Source organism: Amblyomma maculatum, chromosome 11, assembly GCF_055883805.1.
Source record: "Amblyomma maculatum isolate TAMU_Amacu chromosome 11, ASM5588380v1, whole genome shotgun sequence".
NCBI classification, from domain to species: Eukaryota; Metazoa; Arthropoda; class Arachnida; order Ixodida; family Ixodidae; genus Amblyomma; species Amblyomma maculatum.
The window spans coordinates 3,877,902-3,894,402 of NC_139354.1; the positions used below are offsets into that span (position 1 = coordinate 3,877,902).

The following is a 16,501-nucleotide window of genomic DNA, read 5'->3' on the forward strand; positions in this document are numbered from 1 at the left end:
ATGATGTTTATCTATGCGTGGCATAACTTACCTTATGTGCCATGTACTCAGTGTATGTATGAAATGTGTGTGCAGAAAGTGTCCGCTGTGACTGTTATGTCAAGAATAATTTCACTGTTTTGATTGTACGTCTCAATAATTTCAAATAATTAATTCAACGTGATTGTGTACAGCACTAAATTTCATCATTAAATTATATATATATAATTCGATAGCTTATGTTAAATATATTTGCACCGAACTATCTGTAACTAATTAACTATAATTATATAGCCAATGGTTTATGAAGAGCTTTCCTATAAAACCAAGTCATATATACTTGCGCGGCTCACGACGAGTATAAGTGAATTTGATTAACTATTTGCTGGTGTTATTTACTGACTGTGATTAAAAACGGAACTTTACGCTACGGCACTGACACCTACACCTTAGGATAACTTATGCTTAGCATAATTGCAAGTATATTTGTATATTAAACTTTGCGCTGTAACATGAAGTTATATATCGTTGAATAGCTCATAAGGAGTATGAATGTACCACAATGAGGCCTAATCTTATTTTTTTACCATTATTAGTTAGCTGAGATCGTTGAAAGGTCTCGACGTGTAGGATATTAAACGCTAAACAAAGCAAAAACTACGCAAAACATGGAGTTAACCCAGTCTAACAGAAGTGAAACAGTATAGCATTCAATGCTGCGCATTCACAGCAGGTAAGGAGGCCTAATTTTCCTGGGAATTTTCCGACATGTATGAAGATATATTTTATTACAAAATATTTATCGTTGACATAAGAAAAGAGGGAGACAAAGACGTTACGAGCACTCGTGATCTCTTCTCTGTCCCTCCTATTGTCTGCTCTAAATCTTTTGTAATAATGTGAGACCAACTGACCCACCTACCATTCCTTCCATTCATTTCTTCATTAGAAAACGTTGCACTGCCTATGTCTACACCAACCGAACAATGCGTCCGATGTGCCAGCTTCATCGCTCACACGTCTCATTTGTGGTGCATTCTTTGTCTGTCCTTATGACTGCGCAGCATGTTTTGCAGAGGGTCGCTAAATGGCCCACCACTCAACACTCATTAAGTAAAAAAGTTATAGTGGCTTAGTTATATAGCTAAATGTAAGTTCTACACGAAAAATGTAGAAATGATCTCACATTATATAGACTGCATAAGGTCTATTATAGACTTAGCTAAATATAGTCAAGCTTAACTGGATTTTCAAACGTATACCTAATTATAGTCAGTGTGCGTTCACACAGCAGCATATTGCAGAAATGGGGCCTTGAAGCAGTCCTTCCAGATCGAAAATTGGGCATTACACCCGAACCTCGCCGCAAAGTGAACAAAAATCAGCTGTCATCAAACGTTCATAAAACCGCGTCATTCAGCCTCTCATCATCAATTTGTCTATGATAAATGTGATACTGAAAACTGCGTAGCCTATGTCCGCCGATAAATAATTTGCACAGCACATCTCCCTAGAGACCAATGTTGAGCGAATCCGTACAATGGCATCCTAATTTTTCTTTGAAACCTCGTTTCTCTACTTCATCTTCAAACACACGACATGACTTAAAACACGCTAATTAACTGCTTTTGACGTTGGGCATGGAAGACAGATAAGCGGATAAAAAGCAATTACTTGTAGTATTTTTCACCCACATTGTTTCCATAATTGAAAACGCCTCCCTCGTATGCCGCAGAGTCATGAGGAAGTTTGCCGTTGAAGGCGGCCTCCTCACTTCAAGGATACATAGCAATTCCTGTGATTTCGATTCAACACCGTCGATATTTCCCACAGTGATGTGGAAGCTGCAAAACAGTAAATGTTGCAGTTTGTGACAAGGCGCTTAAAGTTGAAGTAGCTGATCCCTGGAAAATGGTAGGAAGGCGCTTTTTTTTTACGCTTCCTTTACCAAATCATTTAGCCTTGGTGGCATTTTTTCAACCTTTGCACGGTAGCTCATTGAGGTTGGACTCCGGGTATTTGCAATGAAGGAGTTCACTGAAAACCTGGCGTGCAAAGTGTCTTTCCCAAGGAATGTCTATGACCGTACTTGTCGAAAATGATTGACTTCAGCGTTCAGTGGAGCTTCTTTCGTTCGATGGAAGTTCTTTCAATGTTTTGTCCGAATCTCTTTTCACATACTAGACGTGATAAACATCTGGACGCCCAGTGTACGTAGGCAGCGATTTCGACATACAGTGGTTTTCCCCAGAAGTTGCCAGTTTCACCGATGTGAATACTTCAATAAAGGCTTTTGTGCTTAGCTAGTTATATTATTCTTTACTAAGCCTAACAAGTCCAGGTATGCTTATGAAGACCATAATTGCGTCGATGTGTGTTCAGACGTGTACACACTTTATTTCATTTCCTGCTCTTCAACACGTTTATTTACTGTAATTAGGCATTGACCGAAATGCTCAAGGTCATGTTTCTCACGAATGTAATGACCACTCGTGGATACTAAGTATAAAATGTATAGCGAAGCTGCCTTGGTTGTTCCTATGGCAACGCTCGCGATTACGCGGACGGTACCTGTCAATCGGCGAATGCCACCGTGCTATGCTAGAAGTGTTTTCAGCGCTTGGACGCGCCGCCACATCCTGCTGCCTCAATCTGTTGGCGCCGGATGGAGGTTTTAGCACTATGGAGTGTTTTAAACGCCACGATGCGGTCTATTCTCGTGGCGGCGTCTTTAATGCAGATTTGCGCACCTTTGTAGCTGTTTCCTTGAGACGAACAGCAACAGCGCCGCTCAAAAGCTTAGGGGTAAATGATGGGGTAGACGCTCTCATGGGTGCATCACGCGTTAACTTGATGAGCTGGCACCAAATAAATACATAATATATATAACAATATATTTAACAAATCAAAACATCATTAACAGACATCATACAAGTCGAATGAAGTCAGAACCCCTTTTTGTCTATTTTGAGGCAGGGGAATGCGTGATAATTACGAACCATCATCTTAAACGAAATTTTGTCACTTATTATTCAGACCAACAAATGAACTGAACCTCAGAAAGTTGTTTTCTAGCCGTTAATAGTTGTGAACCTTACGCTTGCTGGTGCGTTTGAAGTGCCGAAGTCAAATATCACTATATGTGCTCGAGAACGTTATAGCTACATCAGTTCCCGCGGCTTAGGCTCTCTTTTCTTTTTTTCTCCACAGAGACCCTAGGCGGAATTCAAAGACATGCATATCGGCCAGGAGGTGTCCTCCCAGATGTCCTGCCAACTCTCGCTTCGAACTGTGCATCTCCGACTGCGTGCCGAAGTGCGGAAAACTGAGGCCAAGAAAATGCGTTACTCGTTGCAACAAAGGGGGCTGCGTTTGCAGGCGAGGCTTCTCCGAGCATGTGCGTAACGACAGAAAAGTATGTGTGCCCACCAGAATGTGTCCGAGGGCGCATTAGATGCTGTCGGTAAAGATTCAATGAACTAAAATATTTGAATGCAAAATTTCAGTTAAGATAGCAGGTGCGCCCCGTTACAGTGTCGTTTGGAAAGTAAGACGCAAGAAGCTGCCACCGACTCTCTACTAATTTTCATTCACAAGAAACAAAACCGAGACAGAAAGTAGCGCACAAAAATACAAGTGCCCAGGAGCTCCTGCATGGCTTCAGAAAAGACGTAGTTTGGGAAATATTAAACTTGATGCTTTGCATAAATAAATCGTTTCCTCTGAGACGAAAACCTTGAATGCTTTCAAATATACTGTATACAACTCGGCGGCCGGAGGACTGTAACGTAACAGCTTAACTATAGTGGGCAACATAGTCACAAGAGCAGTGGTTCAAAAAATTACAGGGCTGCACTAAAAATCTGTTTAGCTGCAGTAACACGAACACATTTCTCTTAGTGCTGCCAATTATATTGCTGCATCTTCATTTTTTTATGTCTGTCGTTTGTAACTCGTTTCGGGTTTCATGTTTGGTCCCCTAGTGGGAGCAGCAACGAGATTGATGTGCTGTTTTGTGCCAACCTTGCTAAATATCCCACGCGTCTGTAACGTGGGAGGTTTATTGTCTTCGATTTCGTTTTAATTTTGCTTGCGAAGATTTCGAAACGCCTCAGTTGTTATCCAAAACATATACTCGAGAGCACTTCACTGAAAATTTGGCTTTCGTATTGAAAATCCCGAAGGCTCAAATTTGTACCAATTTCTAGTTTCCTGCAAACATGTTGTGAAGTGTTTTTGGACCATAAAACCTGCAGCACAATGAGCAATTTCACTCTCAATCATAAAACTTGTTAAGCCAATCATAGTGAGTTAGTTACGGGCCTAAACCCTCCGTACTATACACATACCCGTTTTAGTGCGCTTTGATGAAATATTTACATAAAAAACAAGGTGATCCGCAATATATATTGTCCCCCATTTTGGCTATCGGCAAATAAACGCAAGTAGCCTAAGAATTTTTGTTATTGTCCCAAAGGTCCCATTGCCGACAATCACGATTGACAACACAATGGTTGAACTCGAAATCCCATTTACATGTGGCGAACTATTGGTTGCACTAGACCGCGGCAAATCGAAATCAGACCCCGGACACGACGGTGTAACATGGCAGGAGCTCAGAAACCTTAGCGACGGAGCCCAAGATCAGTTCTTAACTATCATAAACGATCCAAGAGAATTCGGACGGTGCCAGATGAACTCAAACTATCATTATCTGCCCCATACCGAAATAAGAGAAGGACCACAAACAACCAGAGAGCCTACAGCCAATAGCTCTCACGTCAACAATCTGCAAACTGACTGAGCGAATGATAGCCACAGAATACAGCATTCCATCGAATACTTACAGCCTGGGTTTCATCCGGCTCAGGCAGGATTCCGACCGAATATGGGTACGCATGATTGCCTTTTGCTGCTCCGCAGGGTAATCAGCCGCAGGACTCGCAAACAGACACCAGATTACATCGTCGCGGTTGATATGCGCAAAGCATTCAACAATGTAAAACAGCAGGTAATCCTACAAGAATTAGGAAAGAGATGTCAAGCCAAAAACCATACAATTAGATATGCAGCCTCCTTCAAAACAGACCTATTAGTCTTCATGGCAAAGCTTCAGATGGAGCCTTAGAACCTATTACTTGAATAGAGGGGAGGGGTTCAGGGCTCTATCCTCGGCCCTTTGCTATCTAACTTGGTCATGACCCGCGTAGCAGAAGCTCCCGAGAGAAACACTTCGGCCATCTTCACCATCTACGCAGATGATGTCACCATATGGACAGAAGCAGCGGATTACCTAAATGAAGAGAGCATGCAGACCGAGCTGCAAGCAGCAATCTTCAGTTTTACTCACAGCTTAGAATCATTGGGACTACAGCTGTCGCCTAAAAAGACACAACTTATTAGCATAGATGGAAACAATGCCACGAACACCAAAATAAGATTACACTGCATATTGAAGAACACAACATCACGTCTGCAAATGGGCAGACAAAAATCTTTGGGGCACACATTTCTTGATGCAACAGTCCTCGTAAATGGATTCGTACGTTACAGCGTAACTGGACTGCAATGTTGCATATAATTCGCGGGATTTCAAACAAGTACGGTGGAGCCCGGCAAACATAGTGGCAAACGCTGTCTAGAGCGATTGCTGTCGGCGGGATTCTGTACGGGGCACCCGTGTATGAGAAGTTTTCCGATCGCGACCTGAAAGACATCGAAAAGCTACACAGGGCCACTCTACGCATCGTTACTGGGCTTCCTAAGAACACGAGGAATGAGGAACTGCTTAAGCTGGTCAGCACACCACCAATACGAGACATTATCAGAGAAGCAAAAATACGAATGCGATCCCGACTAGAAAAAACTCTATACGGCACTTTCGACCACTAAAGTGCGACGAGGCGAAAGTCATTAAGCGCGCTAATCTCAGCCCTCCACTACGGCACCTCTATCTCTCTCTCTCTCTCTCTCTCTCTCTCTCTCTCTCTCTTCTTTCAAACCCACCTTCCTTCCTTCCTTTACGGCGTGGGCGTCGCCAGGGTGGTGCAGTGGTAAGACGCCAGACTACTGTGCTAGACTAGCCGGGTTCGAACCCGACCTCGGCGGCTGCGTTTCGATGGAGGCGAAACGAAGAGGCGTCCGTGTGCTGTGCGATGACAGCGCACGTTAAAGATCCCCAAGTGGCCGAAATTACTCCGTAGCCCTCCACTACGGCGCCTCTTCCTCTCTTTTCACTTTCACTTTTCACTGTCACTTTCCCTTTTCACTAATTCACTTTTCACTGTCACATCTTAACCGCGCCGTAATTACGGCGCGGTTAAGATGTCCACAGAAAACAAGTGAGACAGTTACCGCGCCTTTGCCTTCCAATAAATCAATAAATCAGTTTTACGGCGTGGTATATGTGTCCGCAGAGAACTGACAGATACTGCGCCTTTTCTATCCTGTAAATCGTTTTTTAACGCCGCTGATTCCTGCCGTACTAAAGCCTCCTATCTGGGTCTGTTTCTGTTTGCTCTGTGGTGCGGCAATCGAGGAAGCGACAAATAAAAGGCGCCGCACGGATGCCTGGGTCGTTGTTGTTGTGTTGTTGTGGCTGTAGGAAGAAAGAAAAGAAAATGCACGGGCCTGCTACTGGCTCTGTAGCTAAGCCACCTCCGCTGCCTCGTGCGGACAGGAGAGAAAAATAGACAAGAACGAAAAAAGAAGAGGGAGAGAAAGACGCGCGCCGCAACAACAGCCGTCGTCTGCCACCACCGAAGCGGTGGCGGTGACGGCCTGCAACAGATAAAAATCAGTGGCTGGCTAGCCCCCGCCGCAAGCGGCGTTGACCTACCGTCCCAGCCCCGTACGGCCAGGAACTGCCACCCTTCACCACCTCCTACCGCCTGGATCGGAAGCCTGGCGAGGCGAGCTTCGTATATGCATAGATCGCCTGGTGACGTCATGACCTGTCGTGACGGTACATCACGCGCCTCTTGTCGGACACAACCAGGGTCGGTGGGAGAGGGATGAAGGGTGGCTGTTCCGGGCTGGTTGGTTGGTTGGTTGTACAACTTTTAGTTCCATCGGAAACGGGGAGTCATGCGCCCGTGGATTAGAGGCTGGCAGGTAGCCCTTGGCTTGTTGCGGCCTCTTCCGCCAGATGGACGGTGCGGTGCTGGATCGCAGGGTCCGCGCTTCGCAGCAGGGTATCCCAGGCTTCTCTACTTGTAATATTTTGCCCTATCCTTGGAGATTTTGGGCAGACTGGTAGGTCGACGACTAGCCTGGCACCAAATTTTTTTTATCTGTTGTAGGCCGTCATTGCACCCGCCGCCGCTTGGCTGGAGGACGACGGCTGTTGCGACGCACATCTTTCTCGCCCTCTTCTTTTATTGCGAAAGCAATAGATGTCAGCGCATGTGCCCCGCCGGGGTGGTGCAGTGGTAAGACGCCCGACTACTGTGCCGGAGTACCCGGGTTCGAACCCGACCTCGGCGGCTGCGTTTCGATGGAGGCGAAACGGAGGCGTCGTGTGCTGTGCGATGTCAGCGCACGTTAAAGATCCCCAGGTGGTCGAAATTACTCCGTAGCCCTCCACTACGGCTCTCCTTTCTCTCTTTCACCTTTCACTCCCACCTTCCTCCCTTCCCTTACGGCGCGGTTGCGGTGTCCACAGAAAACAAGTGAGACAGTTACCACGCCTTTCCTTTCCAATAAATAAATAAATCAGTAAATCAGTCAGCGCATGTTAAAGATCCCCATGTGGTCGAAATTATTCCGTAGCCCTCCACTACGGGTCCTCTTTCTCTCTTTCCACTTTCACTCCCACCTTCCTCCCTTACCTTACGGCGCGATTGAGGTTTCCACAGAAAACAAGTGAGACAGTTACCGTGCCTTTCCCTTCCTATCTAACAATCAGTACGCCAGGTTTCGAGCCTTCAGCGGAGCGTGGTCCGGTAGTTACGCTTTGCACCACGTGACTACTGACGTCATACCAGCGCGGGGGCTGGGACCAACGGACAGGTAGGTCACCGCCGCTTGCGCGGGGACTAGCCTGCCACCGAATTTTTATCTGTTGTAGGCCGTCATTGCACCCTCCACCGCTTCGGGGGTGGACAACGGCTGTTGTTGCGGCGCGCATCTTTCTCTCCCTCTTCCTTTTCTTTCTTCTCTATTTTCTCTTCTGTCTGCACGAGGCAGCGGAGGTGGCTCAGCTACAGAGCCAGTAGCAGGCCCGTGCATTTTTTTTTCCTTCTTCCTACAGCCACAACAACAACAACTTCAGCGTAGCGTGGCTCGTAGCCACGCCGGGCGTTTCGCACTTCTTCCACTAGGTACGCTGTAGTCTAACAGGTGTTGTGACATCATACGCAAGGCGAAGATGGTTTACCAAGTCGGCTCTTCAGCGTAGCATGGCTCGTAGCCACGCCGGGCGTTTCGCGCTTCTCCAGCGTTATCTAGATGGCGCTGGCTTCTCCCACTATACTCCGTTTCATACATCAGGTGCAACGCAGCGAAAGCTACGCAAGTAGTCAGCAAGAAAAAAAAAACAGGAGGCGTATCACTACGCGCTCGTTCTGTAGGCGAGTGGTTCCTGCCGAAACGGGCTTTATTCCGAGCATACACGTTTGCAATAACATGCTTCGCATGCTTAGACATCTTCACAGTGCGGATCTTATAGAAAAAATGCGCACCAAAGAACCATTTTCTCGAAAAGAGATGCGCAGCGCGGAGGGCACAGCCAGCGCCATCTGGTGGCACAGCTGGCAAGGTTGCGGGGCAGCAAAACGCGGCACGAACAAAAACGACATAAAAAAAACATACAAATTAGCCGAATCCGACCTTTTCTACCTAAAAAAGGTGCTTTTTATGAAGTTGATGGTAAATGTAAAATGTATTAAGCTTGCAGACAAAGCAACTATTATTTTCTCTTGTCAAGAGCAGGCACTATTTTTCATCGCGGATGCGGAGAGCGCTAACAAGAGCTGTAGCTTTGGTAGTGTTGCACTTGAGGTATGAAACGGAGTATAGGTGCGCTGTGGTCTAACAAGTGGTAGGTTGTAAGGCTCCTAGGAGCCTTAGTAGGGTGCCTCGATGCACGCGCCCTCGCGGCGGATAGGGGCGCGCGCATCGAGGCACCCTGACAGGTGATGTCGTCTTTCATTGGAGACACTTCGCCTCTCTTGCTTTCACAATCTCCTAGTCTTTATACTACAGCCACTGTGATTTTTTTCTTGCCGTTGCCAGATGGGGAGGGGGATTGACACCCGCAAGTGCCATGCCCCAGAGTCACACATAACTCATCAGCCCATTGTCATTCATTCAACACCTCCGGCAAGGTGGTCAAGTGGGGTTTGGGAGAGCTTTTTAGTTCGAGGTAAGGACCCTACCCGGACAAGGGGGCCGCCGCGCGATGCCCTCCCCCTCCCAAAAAAAAAGTGAATGGCATCTTACGCGAAGACGACCTACAGCGCCATCGTGGCATTGAGCCAAGGAGGCGGACCTTCATGACAACGCAACGAGTGCCATTAAGGACGACCATTCCCTGTAATATGGTCATAGTGACACAGAGAGTGTTCCACCCTTAACTGAGAAGATCACAGACGGCCCGCACCAAATTTTCGAGAACCTCCGCTCGCCAAGAATGCGACGTTCCCGCTGCAGGCAGAACCAGACCTCCTTCCGTACATTTGCAGTTAGTTCATGGAGGCCCGGAATTCCGCTTTTGTAGGCGGCCGCGCAGCGTACCAGCCATACTTGGTACGCACATTCCACGAGCAGGAGGACGAACTGGTTAACGGCTATGCCTGGCATCGGATTCAGGTATTGCACAGTCTGGTACGGTATGCCCGGAACTTGGAAGATATTATCTTTACGACGGAGAAGCGCTTCAGGAAGAAGACACTGCGAGAGTATGTGCACAGTGTCCTTTCTACTACCACAAGTCGGACAAGTTGGTCGCAAGCTGGCCCGTGTAAACGCTGGAGCCTTGATGGGGAGGACTCCCCTGGCGAAGCGATACATAAAAGACGCTCTGCTTGCTTCCAAAAAATCCGCTGTAATATACCGCCAGCTGGGCCTAACATTGACAAGGTCGTACTGGCGGAGGTGAGGAGGGAGACTGTCTCTATTTTCTCTTCTATCCGCACGAGGCAGTGGAGGTGGCTCAGCTACAGAACCAGTAGCAGGCCCGTGTATTTTCGTTCTTCCTTCAGTCGCAACAACTACCGTTTCGGTGGTGGACGACGGCTGTTGCGACGCGCGTCTTTCTTTTTCTTCCTTCTCTATTTTCTCTTCTGTCCGCACGAGGCAGTGGCGGTGGATCAGCTACAGAGCCAGTAGCAGGCCCGTGCATTTTCTTTTCCTTCTTCCTACGGTCGCAACAACAACAACAACATAACCAGCATTTCATTCAACGTATCAGAGTTCACCGGTGTTCTACAATTCGTTTATAGGAAAGGAAAGGCGCAGTACTTGCCACTCGCGGATTCCCGCTATTATCCTCACTGTTGACAAGCGGAATTATGAAGAGCGTTTCATGATCCGGGGCGTGGAGCAGTTGGTAGAACGCTGGACTTGGGATCCAAGGAATGGAGTTTCGATTGCCGGTGGAGGCAAGGTTTATTAATGTATTTTAACTCTCGCTCTCGAAGGCGTGACACCTCTGCTGACAACTTTCTGGTGACAACCTTCTGTCGACAACGATGAGTCATTAAAGGCTTTCTCCTTAAAACACGACGCAAGGGAAGCAGTTCATATGGCATGGGACAACCGTATCAACACAGCTCCGAGGCCCCTTGGGGCAGACGCTTCACCAGAGGCACCAGTAATCGCGCTAAGGCCACAACTACCTATTAGTAGGCGGAACGTGGTGGCTAGGCACCTTTTACAACAGAGAACGGTCCTCACAAGACCGCTGAACACAGTAGACATCTACATTGACGCTGCAATTCGAAATGAAATGGTGAGTGTGGCATGGGTTTGTGTGCCAGCGCCCCAACACAATGGACAGCACACGTGTCACCTACCTACCTGGAGGAACAATTTTACACGCCGAGTTGCTTGTCATTATATGTGGAGCCATAAACACCATTATGACAGCTGCAGCCACAAGAGATGATTTCAGTGGATATCGAATTTTAACCGACTCATCGGCAGCGATTGCAGAGCTGACGGCGCCAACTATAGAAGACGCAGTAGCCAACGACATCAAAAAAATGCTGAAGCGAATGCGGGAAGTTTGAAAAGAAATTCAAGTTATACACCGGGACATGCTGACACGGACGGGGGAAACGCAGTCGCACACGCGGCCGCCGCGCAAGCGGGTGGGCTTGCTGGCAGGTACAACGCTCCACACCTCAACTTCATGCCTAACCCGATAGACTTAAATTCCTAACAATAAATGCTCCTATCAACACGAGAGGGCTCACTCGACCACAAGAGATATCTCTCAACAAAGTAATAACAAACGCAGCCAACACATTACACACACTTCACAAGTGGTTTCTCGGCAGACACGAAAGACTCAAACGCAACATATGCACCCACTGGCATGAACAGTGTACAGCAGACCTAAAACATCTTATATGGCAATGCGCAAACAAAATTACCCATATTTCACACGACGACATGCCCGCCCTAGCAGATCAAATTCTATGAAGCCCCGCAATACAACACTCCATTTCCACCTATGGCAGTGAGAGCGGCCCGCTTCCAGCAGTGTGAGAGAGGTCTACCTAAAGCGCGCAGATCGGCAGCATGGCAAGCAACGAGAAACAGCTTGAAGAACCGTGAAGAAGAAGCTACACTCCCATCCCTCCTAACTACCTAATTACTCAAACACCGGCCGAGAGCCATCCCTTCATTCAAATAAAGGCTTCCTTCCTTCATTCATTGCTTATAACAAAAGACAGCGCTATTATTTCTGCGGAATTAAGGCTCACTTGGATTTGTTCGCAAAACCAACCTTACTTTAAAAATACCATATCATATCGAATCGTCTTTTTTTCATCTCAGGATACTACAAAAAAGACTCATTTTTTTTAGAGAGGACCGAGAACATTCAGGATCGCTCGTATTAGTTCCTGTTATTATAAGCACATCGGGTTATAATTACCACGCTTTTGAAATACTTTTTCAGAGTTCGCCCAAATTTCACCATCGCTGGTTGATTTCATAAGTAAAATGAAGCTACCTACTCCGATATACTTTTTTTTTTTTTCACACGGGGTGTTCTCAGCAGCTGCGCACACCACCACTCAGTTCAAGATAGCGGCCACCTGGCATTTGCTGTACGGGCGTGACGAGTTTCAACCAAGCGCTGGGAACATTTCTCATTTAAATTTTCCCATTAATAAATGCGTCTATTCTAGCCGGGCGCTCCTCATTATAATCACAAATAAATAGAGAATCAATGTCTAAAGATAACACTATTTAGATGGTTTCGCCCTATAAGGAGCCGCAGGCAGGCTGCGTTTATTCAGAATTACTCCCAAGAACATTTGTTGAGGGTGCAGTCAAGTTCCCGGATGTCAACGCCAATCCTGCGTGAGAAACCAGATCAAAGACGCGAATGCAAGGGAAGCGACAGCTTGCACTCTTGCGTTTGCTTTGCGCTACTGTCATATTACTCGAAGAACGACCCCCAGTACTGCGCTCCGCTTTCTTATCATACACTCCAAGATTAGACGGAAAAATATTGAGCCTGTTTATGACATAAATGCTCTTTATTGCGCCCCTTATTCTTGTTCTATCTACACTGTCATTGTTTCCAACCTTTCTAAACGCGTTTTGTTTAACTAAAAGCTGTATTTTACACCTGGCGAAAGTAAGGAACGGCTATTTGTCGAGAAACAATGGCTCCCACAGAACATGTAAGCATCACATGACCATGCAGTTTATTCGAGAAGTCTAGTTGCCCTCAAGCGGCCGCCATGTACCCTCGGATCATTGCGTTCGTGGTAATCTTCAGTGTTCTACGCACAGAGGCTCAAGAAATTGGCAAGTTTATATTTTTCAGTACCTATCTCCCTTTTGCCGTGCAAAAAAAAAAAAAAAAATATTGCATTCAGGGTTCCCGATGTTTCTTGCTCAGAAGAGATATTGGTCTTGTGTAAAGCCTTGAAATCCTCTAATTCTGGTTCTAACTTAATGCAAAGTTCCAGAAACTCTGCTTCTTTTGCTCCGTCCAGCAGTACCTCGTCACCATTAGAAAAAAACATGAAGCCAAAACGTGTTACCCTTCCCCCAAATCCAATCAAGCGGTCCCGCCATCTTCGAGTTCGACCATAGCCTCATGCTCATCGAAGATTATTCGATTAGCATAAAGCTACCTACCGACAACGTCAATTGTACATATTGAAAAAACGACATGTAAAAATTGATGTAAAACAGTGCCTCAATCTAATTGTTATAACATGTTTGTCAATGCATTCATAACATCCAAAAAACTTGCGCCTGAAGCGCATTTTTTTGCAATATACTGCTAAATCTGGTACAGAAAAGTAAAACCGGTATCAAGCTCTGTAATAAAATTACTTTATGTAAATAACTGCAGCCTGAACTAGCTACTTTCTTAAAGTTCATCAATGAATTTGAAAGTCGAACACCTTCTTTATTGAGCTATCTAACCTTATCTGTGTTTACCATTTCTGTCCTAGAGGTGCTTCAATAAAGTAGAGGTGGGAGGCAAGCAATGGCCAAATGTTATCAGTTTTTGGATACTTTTGCAGGCCAGATTCACAAGTGCGGCTCAGAAGAACAGCCCGTGGAGGGAGAACGTCGGAAAGACACATTCTGCAAGCCAGAAATCACGCATCCTTCAATACTCAACGAGCTTAGGAATTGCGTGTGTAAGCCTGGCTACGTACGCAACGCGTGGGGTCATTGTATTTCCCAATTCCAATGTCAGTCCTGCAAAGACGGGCCGAACCAAGACTATGGTTTATGTCAATCAGTATGCCGTTTGACCTGTCGCAAAGCGATTCCGATTTTCTGTTTTCAGTCGTGCTACGATGGATGTGCCTGCCCTCCTGGTTTTGTTCGGTGTGTACAAGTGAAAACGCCATGCCTTTAAGTACCCTGAGCCCAGTGAAGAAGCGCAAAAAAAAAATCGCAAAAGCAATGAACTTCAAGCGCGTGCGATAGTTGATATACGTGCAAATGCGTAATTCTCTTTGTGCGATGCTCTCGGCAGCCTGCATAGTACGGCTGCGGTATCTGTCTTTAACTAAATTGCGTACATCTATCACGTATTTTCCTAGAAGGAAAAAAGCCCCCAGTCAGCAAGGCCAAAGAGAGCGTAGGTGATCTTTTTTTTTTTATTTTTCGATTTGCTACTGATCTGAATTAGGGCTGTATCCAGTATAGAAAGATAAAGAAATCAAATTAGAAGGAAAAACGACGCGCCGACGGTGGGAAACAAACCTACGACCTCCGAATATCACGTCCGGTGTTCTTACCAACTGAGCTACATCGAGCGCTGCGCAACCTTCCTCTTTCTGGGATATTAATATCTCCTATAACCGAGCCTTGAGATTACTTAAGATTTTTCACCAGCGCCACCTGTCCATAGGGGCCGACGTGGAATGCCCTGTGTACCGAGAGCGTGGCTCGGAACGTGATCAAAAGGGGAGGACGGAAGCTGTGTGAGAGCCCTCTTGCGCTATACCTATGGCTTCATGACTGCCAGAACCGAGACCATCGCAAGCTATCAAGCAGAAAATTAGGGGGAAACGAGGGGCTCATTATGAGACATGAATTAAAGAAGTAAATAGTTGGCGTGGCAAAGGAAACCGCAGGGAATTCTTTTAATGTTTCAGTTTGCTATTGACTTGAGTTAGTGCAGTATCTAATCTAAGAAACAAGACAAAGAAATTAAAGTAGGCGGAAAAACCACGCGCCGATGATGGGGACCAAACCCACGAACCACGAAAAAAAAATCCCTTACGGTTTCCTTGGCCTCGCCGACTCTGAATTCCTTCCTTGATATCTCATAATGAACATCTCGTTTCCCTTTAATTTTCTGTTTAATAGCTCGCGAGGGTCTTGGTTCTGGTAGTCATGAAGCCATAGATATAGCGCAGGAGGGTTCTCGCATAGCTTCCACCCTCCCCTGTTGATCACGTCTCTTGTGACACTCGCGGTACACAGGACGTTCGACGGCCGCCGCTATGGAAGAGGATGGCGCTGATGAACACTCTCAAGGTTCGGATACAGGTGACATTAATAAGTAAGAAAGTGGAAGGTTAGACAGCCATCGATGTAGCTCTGTTGGTAAGAGCACAGGACGCGATCATCGGATGACATTGGTTCGGTTGCCTTCTATTTTGAATTCTTTTTCTTCCCTAATTTTATTACAGCACTAATTCAGGTCAATATAGAAGTATTCCCTGCGCTTTCCTCGTCCTCATCGATGGTTTGCTTCTTTCCTTCATGACTCGTAAGGATCCCCTCATTCCCCCTAATTTTCAACGTATTTACCTAGGTTATTCGAAAAAGCGGTGAAGATGAACTTAATGAAGACATATTGTTACATATATGCCCTGCGCGTCGCTGGATGTTGAAGAAGAGGACGATAAACAGTAGTGACGCGAACGAGGAAGACGAAGCTGAAGAAACCGTTGGAACTTGCCTGAACACTTGCTGTGTTCTGCTCTACTGTGCTGTGAACGCTTGCCCATCACCTGCTGTGGTTTCCTGTGCTAGCCTTCTGCCCCGTATCATCTTGGTGGAGGTGCTGATGTCGCCTCTTCCCTCCGTTCCGGATGGCGATTACGTTGTTTGCCCCATAACTGACGTGACACTTGAGCGTAGCATCGCTCTACCTCATAATATAGTGCATGTAGCGAATAACAGCACTTGTATTCCAGTCCTTAACTTCAGCTCTTTTGTGCAAGTTCTTCCTGAGGGCATTTCTCTCGCCGAACTGACCCCATTGTCGGAGTTTATTGTGGCTGCTCTTTTACGTGACCCTATTGCCGCAGTGCCGACACGACCTGCACCATTCCCACCTCAGGAGGTCCGTATATCCGGCATGGTTGCTCCTGACTTGCGCCCTGATCGTGCTAAAGCACTTACGACCCTACTGACATCGTGCAGTGATATTTTTGATTTTGGCGACCGACCCTTGGGTCAAACGTCCTTCGTTACACATCGCATCGATACCGGAGACGCCAGCCCAATTCACAGACGACCTTACCGAGTCGCCATTTCTGAACGTCGCTTCATACAAGATAAAGTCGACAAGATGTTGGCAAGGAAAATTATAGAGCCTTCCAGCAGTCCCTGGGCATCACCTGTCGTGCTTGTTAAAAAGAAGGACAATTAATACCTGGAGGTTCTGCGTTGATTACCGACATCTCAACAAAATTACATAGAAGGACGTTTACCCGCTCCCCAGGATAGATGATGCCCTTGACTGCTTGCACGGTGCCAGCTATTTTTCTTCGATTGATCTTCGTTCTGGTTATTGGCAGATCGCTGTTGACGAACGGGATCGAGAGAAGACCGCTTTCGTCACGCCTGATGGTCTGTA

At 46.5% G+C, this 16,501-nt stretch overlaps 1 protein-coding gene across 1 annotated transcript in view; it reads left to right on the forward strand.

Annotated features, from left to right (window-relative positions):
* Window positions 1–3,696, forward strand: part of LOC146172685 (zonadhesin-like) — a 37,864-nt gene extending 34,168 nt beyond the window's left edge. Inside the window, exon 6 of the mRNA XM_084584358.1 lies at window positions 3,190–3,696. Coding sequence (XP_084440484.1) covers window positions 3,190–3,433 — 244 coding nt within the window. The 3' untranslated portion in view covers window positions 3,434–3,696. The remainder of the gene's footprint in view (window positions 1–3,189) is intronic.
* Window positions 3,697–16,501: the final 12,805 nt, after the last annotated feature.